The sequence below is a fragment of the Staurois parvus genome, unplaced genomic scaffold, assembly GCF_062004578.1.
Source record: "Staurois parvus isolate SC_StPar_1 unplaced genomic scaffold, SC_StPar_1.0 ptg002702l, whole genome shotgun sequence".
NCBI classification, from domain to species: Eukaryota; Metazoa; Chordata; class Amphibia; order Anura; family Ranidae; genus Staurois; species Staurois parvus.
The window spans coordinates 5,862-19,494 of record NW_028320498.1 but is presented as its reverse complement, the minus strand read 5'-3'; the positions used below and the strand labels follow the sequence as shown (position 1 = coordinate 19,494).

Sequence of the window (13,633 nt, the reverse complement as noted above, 5' to 3'; positions counted from 1 at the left end):
ATCGGCTCTCCCCGGACCCCGCATTCACTATATCGGCTCTCCCCGGACCCCGCATTCACTATATCGGCTCTCCCCGGACCCCGCATTCACTATATCGGCTCTCCCCGGACCCCGCATTCACTATATCGGCTCTCCCCGGACCCCGCATTCACTATATCGGCTCTCCCCGGACCCCGCATTCACTATATCGGCTCTCCCCGGACCCCGCATTCACTATATCGGCTCTCCCCGGACCCCGCATTCACTATATCGGCTCTCCCCGGACCCCGCATTCACTATATCGGCTCTCCCCGGACCCCGCATTCACTATATCGGCTCTCCCCGGACCCCGCATTCACTATATCGGCTCTCCCCGGACCCCGCATTCACTATATCCGCTCTCCCCGGACCCCGCATTCACTATATCCGCTCTCCCCGGACCCCGCATTCACTATATCGGCTCTCCCCGGACCCCGCATTCACTATATCGGCTCTCCCCGGACCCCGCATTCACTATATCGGCTCTCCCCGGACCCCGCATTCACTATATCCGCTCTCCCCGGACCCCGCATTCACTATATCCGCTCTCCCCGGACCCCGCATTCACTATATCCGCTCTCCCCGGACCCCGCATTCACTATATCCGCTCTCCCCGGACTTCAGCAGAGCACTGGTTGTACTGTTGTGGGTTTAGTAACACTTTAAAGGTTTTTTTCTTCCCCTGGCAGAAATGGTGAAATTTTAGCATTTGTATTGAAAATCTGATCATGACCAAATACTGTCTTTTACTGAAGGATAGTTATCTATGAAGCTATTTATTATCACATAGTTTGGCTCCTTTTTGAATCATAACAGAAATCACTCAAATGGCCCGGATCAGAAGTCTCCGCCCCCTGGAATGTTCAGCCTTGGTACAGACACACAAGGTGACACACACGGGTTACAATGGCAATTAAAGGTTTTAATTTCCCACATCTGTGGATTTTTAAATTGCAATTGGTGTCTGTGTATCAATAATCAACCAGTTTGTTCTTTTCTGCTCCCCATGGCTCAGCTCTCACGTGGATGCATTGAGCAGACTAGATACTGTCAAGACAAGGTAATGGAACTTTATAAAGCTGGAAAAGGATATAAACAGATATTCAAATCCTTGAATATGCCAGAACTGTTCAATCACTCATTAAGAAGTTGAAAATTCAGGGATCTCTTGATACCAAGCAAAGGTCAGGTAGACAAAGATTTGCAGCCACAACTGCTAGAAGAATTGTTCGGGGTACAAAGAAAACTCTGCAGGAGAAGTAGACTGCTCTGGGAAAAAGACTGTGGTTTGTTTCAAGGAGCAATACAAAAATATTTGAACAACAATGAGCTGCATGGTCAAGTTGCCAGAAAGAAGCCTTTACAGCGCAAATGTCCCCCAAAAAAATCCCGGTTAAAATATGCTTGAGAACACCTTGACATGCCTCAGCTGGCGTTTTTTTTTTTTTTTTTTTTGTGGCATTGGCGCAGTAAAGGCTTTTTTCTGGCAACTCAACCATGCGGCTCATTTTTATTTAAGTATGGGCGTATTGTGCTTATTGAAACAACTACACAGTATTTTTCCAGAGCAGTCTGGATTTCTCCTGGAAAAGAAAAACCTGTGATGGGTTTTCTTTGTATCCCAAACAATTCTCCTGGCAGTTGTGGCTGCAATCTTTCTTGGTCTACCTGACCTTGGCTTGGTATCAAGAGCTTTGAATTTTCCACTTCCGTGCAGGTGATTGAACAGCACTGACTGGCATATTCAATGCTTCGGATATCTTTTTATATCCTTTTTCCATTACCTTGTTAGGCAGGTCTTTTAACGGTTCTTTTCTGCTCCCCATGGCTCAGTATTTAGCCTGCTCAGTACATCCACTTGAGAGCGAACAAACTCAGACTATTTGTACACTGACACTGATTGCAATTTAAAAGGCTACAAATGTGGGACATTAACCTTTAATTGCCATTCTAACCTGTGTGTGTCGGTGACACACACACACACACACACACGGTGACACACACACACACACACACACACACGGTGACACACACACACACACACACACACACACACGGTGACACAGACAGGCACACACACACACACGCACACATACGGTGACACACACACACACACACACACACACACGGTGACAGTCAGACAGGCACACACAGGCACACACACACGGTGACGCAGACAGGCGCGCGCACACACGGTGACGCAGACAGGCGCGCGCACACACGGTGACGCAGACAGGCGCGCGCACACACGGTGACGCAGACAGGCGCGCGCACACACGGTGACGCAGACAGGCGCGCGCACACACGGTGACGCAGACAGGCGCGCGCACACACGGTGACGCAGACAGGCGCGCGCACACACGGTGACGCAGACAGGCGCGCGCACACACGGTGACACAGACAGGCGCGCGCACACACGGTGACACAGACAGGCGCGCGCACACACGGTGACACAGACAGGCGCGCGCACACACGGTGACACAGACAGGCGCGCGCACACACGGTGACACAGACAGGCGCGCGCACACACGGTGACACAGACAGGCGCGCGCACACACGGTGACACAGACAGGCGCGCGCACACACGGTGACACAGACAGGCGCGCGTACACACGGTGACACAGACAGGCGCGCGCACACACGGTGACACAGACAGGCGCGCGCACACACGGTGACACAGACAGGCGCGCGCACACACGGTGACACAGACAGGCGCGCGCACACACGGTGACACAGACAGGCGCGCGCACACACGGTGACACAGACAGGCGCGCGCACACACGGTGACACAGACAGGCGCGCGCACACACGGTGACACAGACAGGCGCGCACACGCACACACGGTGACACAGACAGGCGCGCACACACACACACGAGATGACACAGACAGGCGCACACACACACACACGAGATGACACAGACAGGCGCACACACACACACACGAGATGACACAGACAGGCGCACACACACACACGAGATGACACAGACAGGCACACACACACACGAGATGACAGGCGCACACACAGGCGCACACACACACACACACACGAGATGACAGACACACAGACAGGCGACACAGACACACACGAGATGACAGACACACAGACGGTGACACAGACACACACAGACGAGATGACCGTGTCACCGTGTGTGTCATCTTGTCTGTGTGTGTCTGTCACCGTGTATGTGTGTGTCTGTCTGTCACCGTGTATGTGTGTGTCTGTCTGTCACCGTGTATGTGTGTGTCACCGTGTATGTGAGTGTGTGTGTGTGTCACCGTGTATGTGAGTGTGTGTGTGTGTCACCGTGTATGTGAGTGTGTGTCACCGTGTATGTGAGTGTGTGTGTGTGTCACCGTGTATGTGTCTGTCACCGTGTATGTGTCTGTCACCGTGTATGTGAGTGTGTGTGTGTGTCACCGTGTATGTGTCTGTCACCGTGTATGTGAGTGTGTGTGTGTGTCACCGTGTATGTGTCTGTCACCGTGTATGTGAGTGTGTGTGTGTGTCACCGTGTATGTGTCTGTCACCGTGTATGTGTCTGTCACCGTGTATGTGTCTGTCACCGTGTATGTGTACAAGGCCAAACATTCCAGGGGATGGTAATCTCCTTTTTATATGATAACAGAAGGCCCCTGAATGGCTCGGATCAAACAATGGTGATAATAAATGGCTTCATATGATCCATATCCTGAAATCTCCAGGATCAGTTACTTTCACAATCAATGCCTAGTTGTCACCGTCTCTGTGGGGGGTGCAAACTTTTAAGCACAACTGTACATCCAAAGCAGTAGTTGTAAGACGTTGGCACTCAATATAAAGGACGCTGCTGTAGTTTTCAGGGGTGGGGGGGTTGGGGGGGGTCAGGTGTATGTGTCACTCATGTAATTGCTGATATCTGAGCAAGAAATGCTTTTATTTTCCAGGCATCTAATGATGAATTTGTGGTGTCGTCTCCCATCTTGTCTCATTGTCTGATCTCCTCCCTGTACAACTCCCACATCTGTCCTTCCCACTTGTTCTCCATCCGAAATCGTCACACTGTTTTACTGCAGATTGATGTGAGGTTGGGCCCGCCGGCGAGAGATGGACCGCGGAGAATGGCGTTCTGCGTCCCTACGCAGCATTTACATCCCCCTCCCCCACTCCACCTATAACACATCATACTGAGGGCCTGTACCTGCCGACTCCACTTCTCCACTGCTGACTAGTCCTCCACCAAGGCCTCCATCTCCCGCTACCCTGACCCAGGAGCCCGCCGCGCGCTCCCACCAGTTACCGCTCTGCACTTTCTAAGAGGCGACCCAGTCCGCCAAGCCTCTCTCCACCTGGTGTCTGGCTTCCGTGATGGGGCGACGGACGACATGGCGTTTCCAGAAGATGGGCTCCCGTGTATTGTGTGTCTTTATTTTTTTTTTTTTTTTTTTTTCTTTTTATATGTAGATGGTTTCTATGAATGTTTTTAGCCGTGTATTCTTCTGGTAGTGCACTTGAGCATGAAAGACCAATCGTACAGACTGCAAACCGAGAGGATCCGTTGGCTTTCCGAATCCTACAGGCCGGAGCTCCGGGGGGGGGGGAGAGAAATGGAAGCGAAATACTCTGCTGGAAAAAAAAAAAACGACAATCTCTAGATTGCTTGCTTGTGCGGGGAGGAACCGATTACCGAGCGGCGGACTTTCTCTAAGGCACGATCGATCCATCACCCAGCCAGAGACCAGGACGGTGGTTGTCGGTCTGGTCACGTCGTTCGCTCTGTGGCACGCCAGCCCTGTGGGGAGACTTTGTGTTCCTGTGTTATTATTTAATATTAATAATAAATGTTAAGTATATTATATATATATATATAAATATAAATGACACACATGCACATGCCGTAGACTCGTCTTAACTGTAGAATTCCAGGACTCCTTTATTACATTTTAGTGCGCAAATCCGTGTGCTGCCATTTCTGCAAAGCTTCCATGATGTCCACGTTCCATAGTCCTCTACTGGCCTTTTCCCACATCTACGACGCTGCTTAACATATCGAACGCTTGTGACTGTTTTTTTTTTTTTTTTTTTTTTCTTCTTTAGGTTTTCTTTCTTTTTAACTTTATTGAAGGGTAAATGAATTTTGGGCAGAGGAAAGTCGATGACGAAAGTTAGGAGTATGTGACTTACGACGCGGCGGCTCGGACCGGCTTGGCTTTCTCTCTCTATAGACGGTTAAAGGTCCCTCAATCCCAGCTCAGGGTTCTCGTTATATCGGGGGGGGACTTCCCTGTTTTTAGGTGGGTGGAGAAGCCAGGAGGAGTCCAGCAGGGCCGGCCCGGGCCCCCCCGGCGTCATTGGTTATCGCACGTTATATGACATAGTTGGACTGTTTTTTTAAGGTAGTTTTTGACGGGAAGTTTCATAGATGCTTGTGTGCCATGATGAGGCCCCAGAGGGGGGGGGGGGGAAAGAGGAGGGATGTCTATCTTCCTTTTTTTTATGTGAGAAAAAGAACAAACTTCCACGTCATCTGTAGCTGATGGAAATGTCTCTCCTAAAGACATTAGAAATGAAAAGATGTTGCTTTGTATCGTTGTGGTTTGTACTAACATTTTATGTGCTGTGACAGACACTAAAGACTGACGTGTAAAAATAAATAAATGAGTTCTCCGGTCTCTGATGAAGCCGGATTGTGGGGATAGACGGTCGGGGGGGGGGGGGGGGGGGGGAGGCGTAGGCAGCAGGGGTGCGGAACAGAGATAACAGTACCATACCCCTCCCTCTGTACCTACACAAAGTTCTTATTGCACTTCTGTATTTTTATATATATATATTAAAATATGTTGCATGGTTTCTAATAAAATGTTACAAAATTGCAGTGAGTCTAATGTTTTCAGTCTCCTCTGAAAAGTTCTGGATTGTGGAGAAATGGCCTGTATGGTTTGTTGGCACGTACACACACTGGGTGAATATATATATATTATGTGTATGTATGTATATATATATATATATATATATATATATATATATATATATATATATATATATATATATATATATATATATATATATATACACACACACACACACAGTTGCAAGAAAAGGTATGTGATCCCCTTGGGATTACGTGGAGTTTTGCATGAATTGGGCATAAAATGTGCTCTGAACGTCATCTAAGTCACAACAATAGAAGAACACAGTCTGCTGAACAGAATACTACACAAACATTAGATGTTGCCATGGTTTAATTGCACATAACATGTAAACATTCACAGTGCAGGGAGGAAAAAGTATGTGAGGCCCTAGCTTAATGACTTCTCCCAGTGCTAATTGGAGCCAGGAGTGAGCCAACCTTGACTCCAATCAGTGTGATGATATTGGATGTGTTGCTGACACCTGTTTTGGGTTTACTGGTTTCAAGAAGCACTGTCTGATGTGAACCATGCCTTGCAGAAAAGAGCTCTCAGAAGACCTACCATCAAGAATTGTTGACTTGCATGAAGCTGGAAAGGGTTACAGAAGTATCTCCAAAAGCCTTGATGTTCATGTGTCCACGGTAAGACAGACTGTCTACAAATGGAGAAAGTTTAGCACTGTTGCTACTCTCCCTAGGCGTGGTCGTCCTGTAAAAATGACTGCAAGAGCACAGCGCAGAATGCTGCATGAGGTAAAGAAGAATCCCAGAGTGTCAGCTAAAGACCTACAGAAATCTCTGGCACATGCTAACATTTTTGTTGACACATCTACAATAAGGAAAACATTAAACAAGAATGGAGCACATGGGAGGACACCACGGAGGAAGCCATTGCTGTCCAAAAAGAAGATTGCAGCACGTTTGAAGTTTGCAAAAGAGCACCTGGATGTTCCACAGCACTACTGGCAGAATATACTGTGGACAGATGAAACCAAGATTGAGTTGTTTGGGAAGAACACACAACACTGTGTGTGGAGAAAAAAAGGCACAGCACACCAACATCAAAACCTCATCCCCACTGTGAAACATGGTGGAGGGAGCATCATGGTTTGGGGCTGCTTTGCTGCCTCAGGGCTGGACGGATTGTTATTGATGGGAAAATGAATTCCAGAGTTTATCAAGACATTTTGCAGGAAAACGTACGACCATTTGTCCGCCAACTGAAGCTCCGCAGAGGATGGGTGATGCAACAGGACAATGACCCAAAGCATACAAGTCATTCAACAAAACAATGGCTGCAACAGCACAGAATACGCCTTCTGGAGTGGCCCAGTCAGAGTCCTGACCTCAACCCGATTGAAATGCTGTGGCATGACCTTAAGAGAGCGATTCACACCAGACATCCCAAGAATATTGCTACACTGAAACAGTTTTGTGAAGAGGAGTGGTCCAAAATGACTCCAGATCGTTGTGCAGGTCTGATCTGCAACTACAGGAAACGTTTGGTTGAGGTTATTGCTGCCAAAGGAGGGTCAACCAGTTATTAAGTCCAAAGGTTCACATACTTTTTCCTCCCTGCACTGTGAATGTTTACATGTTATGTGCAATTAAACCATGGCAACATCTAATGTTTGTGTAGTATTATGTTCAGCAGACTGTGTTCTTCTATTGTGACTTAGATGATGTTCAGAGCACATTTTATGCCCAATTCATGCAAAACTCCACGTAATCCCAAGGGGTTCACATACTTTTTTTCTTGCAACTGTGTGTGTGTGTGTGTATATATATATATATATATATATATATATATATATATATATATATATATATATGTATGTACACACACGTGAAACTCGATAAAATTAGAATATGGTGCAACAGTTCATTTATTTCAGTGCAGCAACTTAAAAGGTGAAACTAATATATGAGACTCATTCCATGCAAAGCAAGATAGTTCCAGCCGTGATTTGTCATCATTGTGATGATTATGGCTTACAGCTCATGAAAACCCCAAATCCACAATCTCAGAAAATGAGAATATTGTGAAAAGGTGCAATATTCTCGGCTCAAAGTGTCCCACTCTAATCAGCTCATTCAGCCATAACACCTGCAAAGGGTTCCTGAGCCTTTAAATGGTCTCTCAGTCTGGTTCAGTAGGAATCACAATCATGGGAAAGACTGCTGACCTGACACCATCACTGACACCCTCCATAAGGAGGGAAAGCCTCAAAAGGTAATTGCAGAAGAAGTTGGATGTTCCCAAAGTGCTGTATCAAAGCACATTTAATAGAAAGTTATGTGGAAGGGAAAAGTGTGGAAGAAAAAGGTGCACAAGCGGCAGGGATGACCGCAGCCTGGAGAGGATTGTCGTGAAAGTCCCCAACGCTTTTGAATGGCCTTTTCCTAAGGAGTGGACTGAGGCTGGAGCCAGTGCATCAAGAGCAACCACACAGAGACGGATCCTGGACATGGGCTTCAAATGTCGTATTCCTCTTGTCAAGCCGCTCCTGAACAACAAACAACGTCAGAAGCGTCTTACCTGGACTAAAAAAAAACAGACCTGGTCTGTTGCTCAGTGGTCCAAAGTCCTCTTTTCTGATGAGAGCAACTTTTGCATGTCATTTGGAAACCAAGGACCCTGAGTATGGAGGAAGAATGGAGAGGCACAAGGACCCCGAGTATGGAGGAAGAATGGAGAGGCCCAAGGACCCCGAGTATGGAGGAAGAATGGAGAGGCACAAGGACCCCGAGTATGGAAGAAGAATGGAGAGGCCCAAGGACCCCGAGTATGGAAGAAGAATGGAGAGGCCCAAGGACCCCGAGTATGGAGGAAGAATGGAGAGGCCCAAGGACCCCCGAGTATGGAGGAAGAATGGAGAGGCCCAAGGACCCCGAGTATGGAGGAAGAATGGAGAGGCCCAAGGACCCAGAGTATGGAGGAAGAATGGAGAGGCACACACTGCAAGATGCTTGAAGTCCAGTGTGAAGTTTCCACAGTCTGTGTTGATTTGGGGAGTCATGTCATCTGCTGGTGTTGGTCCACTGTGCTTCATTAAGTCCAGGGTCACCGCAGCCGTCTACCAGGAGATTTTGGAGCACTTCATGCTTCCTTCCACAGACGAGCTTTATGGGGATGGTGACTTCATTTTCCAGCAGGACCTGGCACCTCCCACACTGCTGGCCAATCAAGCACAGTAATCCCACGGTCATGGAACCAGGTTTTGGTGCTTTTGGCAAACTCCCCTGACCTGAACCCCATAGAGAATCTATGGGGCATTGCCAAGAGAAAGATGAGACATGAGACCGAACAATGCAGAAGAGCTGAAGGCCGCTATTGAAGCATCCTGGTCTTCCATAACACCTCAGCAGTGCCACAGGCTGATAGCTTCCATGCCACGCCGCATTGAGGCAGTAATTTCTGCAAAAGGGGCCCAAACCAAGTACTGAGTACATATGCAGCTTCTACTTTTCAGAGGTCCGATATTGTTCTATGTACAATCCGTGTTTTATTGATTGCATGGAATATTCTCATTTTCTGAGATTGTGGATTTGGGGTTTTCATGAGCTGTAAGCCATAATCATCACAATGATGACAAATCACGGCTTGAACTATCTTGCTTTGCATGGAATGAGTCTCATATATTAGTTTCACCTTTTAAGTTGCTGCACTGAAATAAATCAACTTTTGTACCATATTCTCATTTTTCGAGTTTCACCTGTATGTGGATATCTACAGGTGTGTGTGCGCGTCTCCCCCGGCAGGAATGTCTGATAATCCTGCTTCTTCACCTCCCCTCATTTCCTATTTACTAACATGGCTGAGCTATGCTCTATGGAAATGTTACCTTTTATTATACAGGATTTATGGCGCCAACAGTTTGCTCAGCGCTGTACAATATAACGGGAGACAATACAGCAACAATACAGTTCAATACAAGAGGGATAGGAGGGCCCTGATCCTGGGAGCTTACAATCTAAGAGTGTCAATGTCTGTTTATTGCATGCTGTGGCCAAGCGAAAGTTGATAAAACCAGTAAATGTAAGTTAACTTAAAGAAAAGACCGAATCATGTCTTGTATAACCAGGAAGTAATGGGGGGGGGGGCTTTAACCAATTCCAGTCCGGATACTCCCCCCCCCCCCCCCCCCCCTTCCAGTCCAGACACTTCTCCCCCTCCAGTCCGGACACTTTCCCCCCTTCCAGTGCAGGCCAATTTTCAGCTTCCAGCGCTATCACACTTTGAATGACAATTGTGCGGTCATGCAACACTGTATCCATATGAATTTTTTAGCATTTTTTTTGAGACAGATGAAACTTTATTTTGGTTCACCACTGGTATTTTTATTTTTTGGCTTTATAAATGTACAAGTCCAAACGTTTTGAAAAATAAAAATATTTATTTGCAAAATTTTATAAGAAAAACAATCTTCATAAATCTTGGCCAAAATGTATTCATCTATATTTTTAGTAAAAAAAAATACCCAAATTATTTATAACCAAAAATTATAATACAATAAAGAAATTAAAAAAAAAATTTTTTTACATTATTTGCTTTTTTTTTTTTATGGAACGCTTCTCGAATTTTGCATGTCATCCTTGCGCAGGGGCCATGCTAATCTTCTCTGTATCATTCCAATTTTAGTATATGTGCTGCCAAAGCAAGCACATATTCTTTTTTTTTTTTTTATAAAAAACATACTGTCATAGTGACATTATACTACTTGTGGGGTGATGAAGATTTTTTTTTTTTTTCCTTCACTGATTGCTTTTACACCTATAAAGGCTGTAAAAGCAATAATTTCTCCCCTCTGGCTGCATTCCTGCAGCCATTGAGAAATACTGTGGGAGTTGTGATTGGTCACAGGTTGTCACATGGTACAAGGCTGTTGTGAATAGCCCTGTACCATGTGACCTCTGTCATCATTCAGATTTCACACGTAGTAAGCAATGATGTCAGAAGTGACCTCTTGCTTAATACTATTCACGTGATCACTGATTGGCCAATCAGTGATCACCTGATCGGGACCTCACACAGAGGTCCCGTACTGTGATCGGTTTTCCGCTGTGTCCCAGGGAGCACGCACAGGTAGTGAATGCGGAGGCAGGTTAAAAAACGGCCACCCGCTCCTGCAGTGCTCCCGTCTGGCCGTTTATGTACATGGGCTGGAAGGGAAGTGGTTAACTAAGCTTCCTGTGACATAATAATAGGTGCACCACATTAAAAGTATGAGCTTTAAAAAAACAAAACAATTTACTCACTTAGGTGGGTGCAGCATCGATCAGATGCTGCATCAGTCCCTGCCAGCTCTGCACAGAGAACTGAGCGATCAAACACTTCTGATCGCTCTGTTCTCCCCCTCCACTCAGCAAAGAGCCGTGATTGTCGGTCACCGCCTCTCTTCCCTGCCCCTCCAACACCCACTGGAGCGCTGGGCTGCAGAGGGAGTGGGAGTGGCTGGATCACAAGAGGCTGAGCCAGGTGTCGGTCCAGGCTTCTCATTGGATCATATTATGGTTGGGATCTTTTCAAAGCCTGGACCGGCTCGGTGACATCTGCCGACAGCGCTGCACAGAATGAACTGCACTCCTGTGATCCATAGGAGAAGTGCGGCCAAGAAAAAAAAAACTTAGGTCTAAAATTGGCTTTACGTTTGACAAAACCAATTGACCAATCTGTATCACCCACACCAGTTTCTATTTTAGAGTGTTGATTAGGTGCAGACCCTGAGCCAGCTATTATTTCAAAGGGGCCACCAACTGTCTGCAGAGTCAATAGCTAAAGACCTCCAAACTTGGTGTGGCCTTCAGATGAGCCCAACAACAGTGCGTAGAGAGCTTCATGGAATGGGTTTCCATGGCCGAGCAGCTGCATCCAAGCCTTCCATCACCAAGTGCAATGCAAAGCGTCGGATGCCGTGGTGTAAAGCACGCCGCCACTGGACTCTAGAGCAGAGGAGACACGTTCTCTGAAGTGACCAATCACGCTTCTCTGACAATCTGATGGACATGTCTGGGTTTGGCGGTTGCAAGGAGAACGGTACTTGCCTGACTGCATTGTGCCAAGTGTAAAGTTTGGTGGAGGGGGGATTATGGTGTGGGGTTGTTTTTCAGGGGGTGGACTTGGCCCCCTAGTTCCAGTGAAGGGAATTCTTCAGGTGACATTTTGGACAATTTCATGCTCCCAACTTTGTGGGAAGAGTTTGGGGATGGCCCCTTCCTGTTCCAACATGTCTGCCCACCAGTGCACAAAGCAAGGTCCATAAAGACATGGAGGAGGCAGTTTGGGGTGGAGGAACTTGACTGTCCTGCACAGAGTCCTGACCTCAACCCCATAGAACACCTTTGGGATGAATTAGAGCGGAGACTGCGAGCCAGGCCTCCTCCTCCCCCGACATCAGTGCCTGACCTGACAAATGTGCTTCTGGAAGAATGGTCCAACCTTCCCATAAACACCCTCCTAAACCTTGTGGACGGCCTTCCCAGAAGAGTTGAAGCTGTTATAGCTGCAAAGGGCGGGGCCAACTCAATATTGAACCCTACGGACTAAGACTGGGGGGCCATTAAAGGTCATGTGTGTGGAAAGGGCGGGGCCAACTCAATATTGAACCCTACGGACTAAGACTGGGGGGCCATTAAAGGTCATGTGTGGGGGGGAAAGGGCGGGGCCAACTCAATCTTGAACCCTACGGACTAAGACTGGGGGGCCATTAAAGGTCATGTGTGTGGAAAGGCAGGCGGCCCAATATTTTTGGCAGTATAGTGTATATATTTCATATGGGCTGCTACCTACACATTTCAAACCATAGGTTCTATTTAAACTTGGCTTAGGTTATTCCGAATATTTGAGAGTTGGGTAGTCTATTGTGAAATAGAATATACAGTGAAAGAAATGCGTATTTGCTCCCCGGCTGATGTTGAATGTTCACCCCTCACACAGAAATGATCGGTCTAAAAATCGAATGTAACACTGAAAGACAGAATAGCAACAAAAAAAAATCAGAAATGCATATCTAACAAATGATGACGGATCTGCATGTTCATGAGGGAAATAAGGATTTAATCCCCTATCATTCAGCAGGATTTCTGGCTCCCAGGTGTCTTTCATACAGGTAACAAGCTGAGATTAGAAGCAGTCTCTTAAAGGGAGTGCTACTAATCTCATTGTGTCACCTGTCCACAGAAGCAATCAAACCATCAGATTCCAAACTCTCCACCATGGCAAAGACCAAAGAGCTGTCCAAGGATGTCAGGGACAAGATGGTAGACCTACACAAGGCTGGACTGGGCTACCAAACTATGGCCAAGCAGCTTGGTGAGAAGGTGACAACAGTTGGTGCAATCATTCACAAATGGAAGAAACACAAAACAAGTGTCAGTCTCCCTAGGTCTGGTGCACCATGCAAGATCTCCCCTCGTGGAGTGTCAATGATCATGAGAACAGTGAGGAATCATCCCAGAACTACACGTGAGGATCTTGTCAATGATCTCCAGGCAGCTGGGACCACAGTCACCAAGAAAACAATTGGTAACACACTACGCCGACAAGGACTGAAATCCTGCAGTGCCGCAAGGTCCCTTTGCTCAAGAAAGCACATGTCCAGGCCCGTCTGATGTCTGCCACTGAATGATGCAGAGGAGGACTGGTGAGAAGTGTTGTGGTCAGAGGAGACCAAAATCCAGCTCTTTGACATCAACTCAACTTGCCGTGTTTGGAGGAGGAGGAGGA

General features: G+C 47.1%; 1 protein-coding gene and 1 non-coding gene across 2 annotated transcripts in view; one reads left to right on the top strand and one right to left on the bottom strand.

The window, feature by feature from the left end:
* LOC149429423 (microtubule-associated protein 4-like) overlaps positions 1–5,007 on the top strand; it is a gene marked incomplete at its 5' end in the record, with an annotated part of 48,444 nt that extends 43,437 nt beyond the window's left edge. Inside the window, one exon of the mRNA XM_089666429.1 lies at positions 3,944–5,007. Coding sequence (XP_089522555.1) covers positions 3,944–3,951 — 8 coding nt within the window. The remainder of the gene's footprint in view (positions 1–3,943) is intronic.
* A 5,458-nt stretch (positions 5,008–10,465) lies between these two features.
* On the bottom strand, positions 10,466–10,573 carry LOC149429422 (U6 spliceosomal RNA). The gene has a single exon (XR_016310476.1). It is a non-coding gene; the product is annotated as a U6 spliceosomal RNA (small nuclear RNA).
* Positions 10,574–13,633: the final 3,060 nt, after the last annotated feature.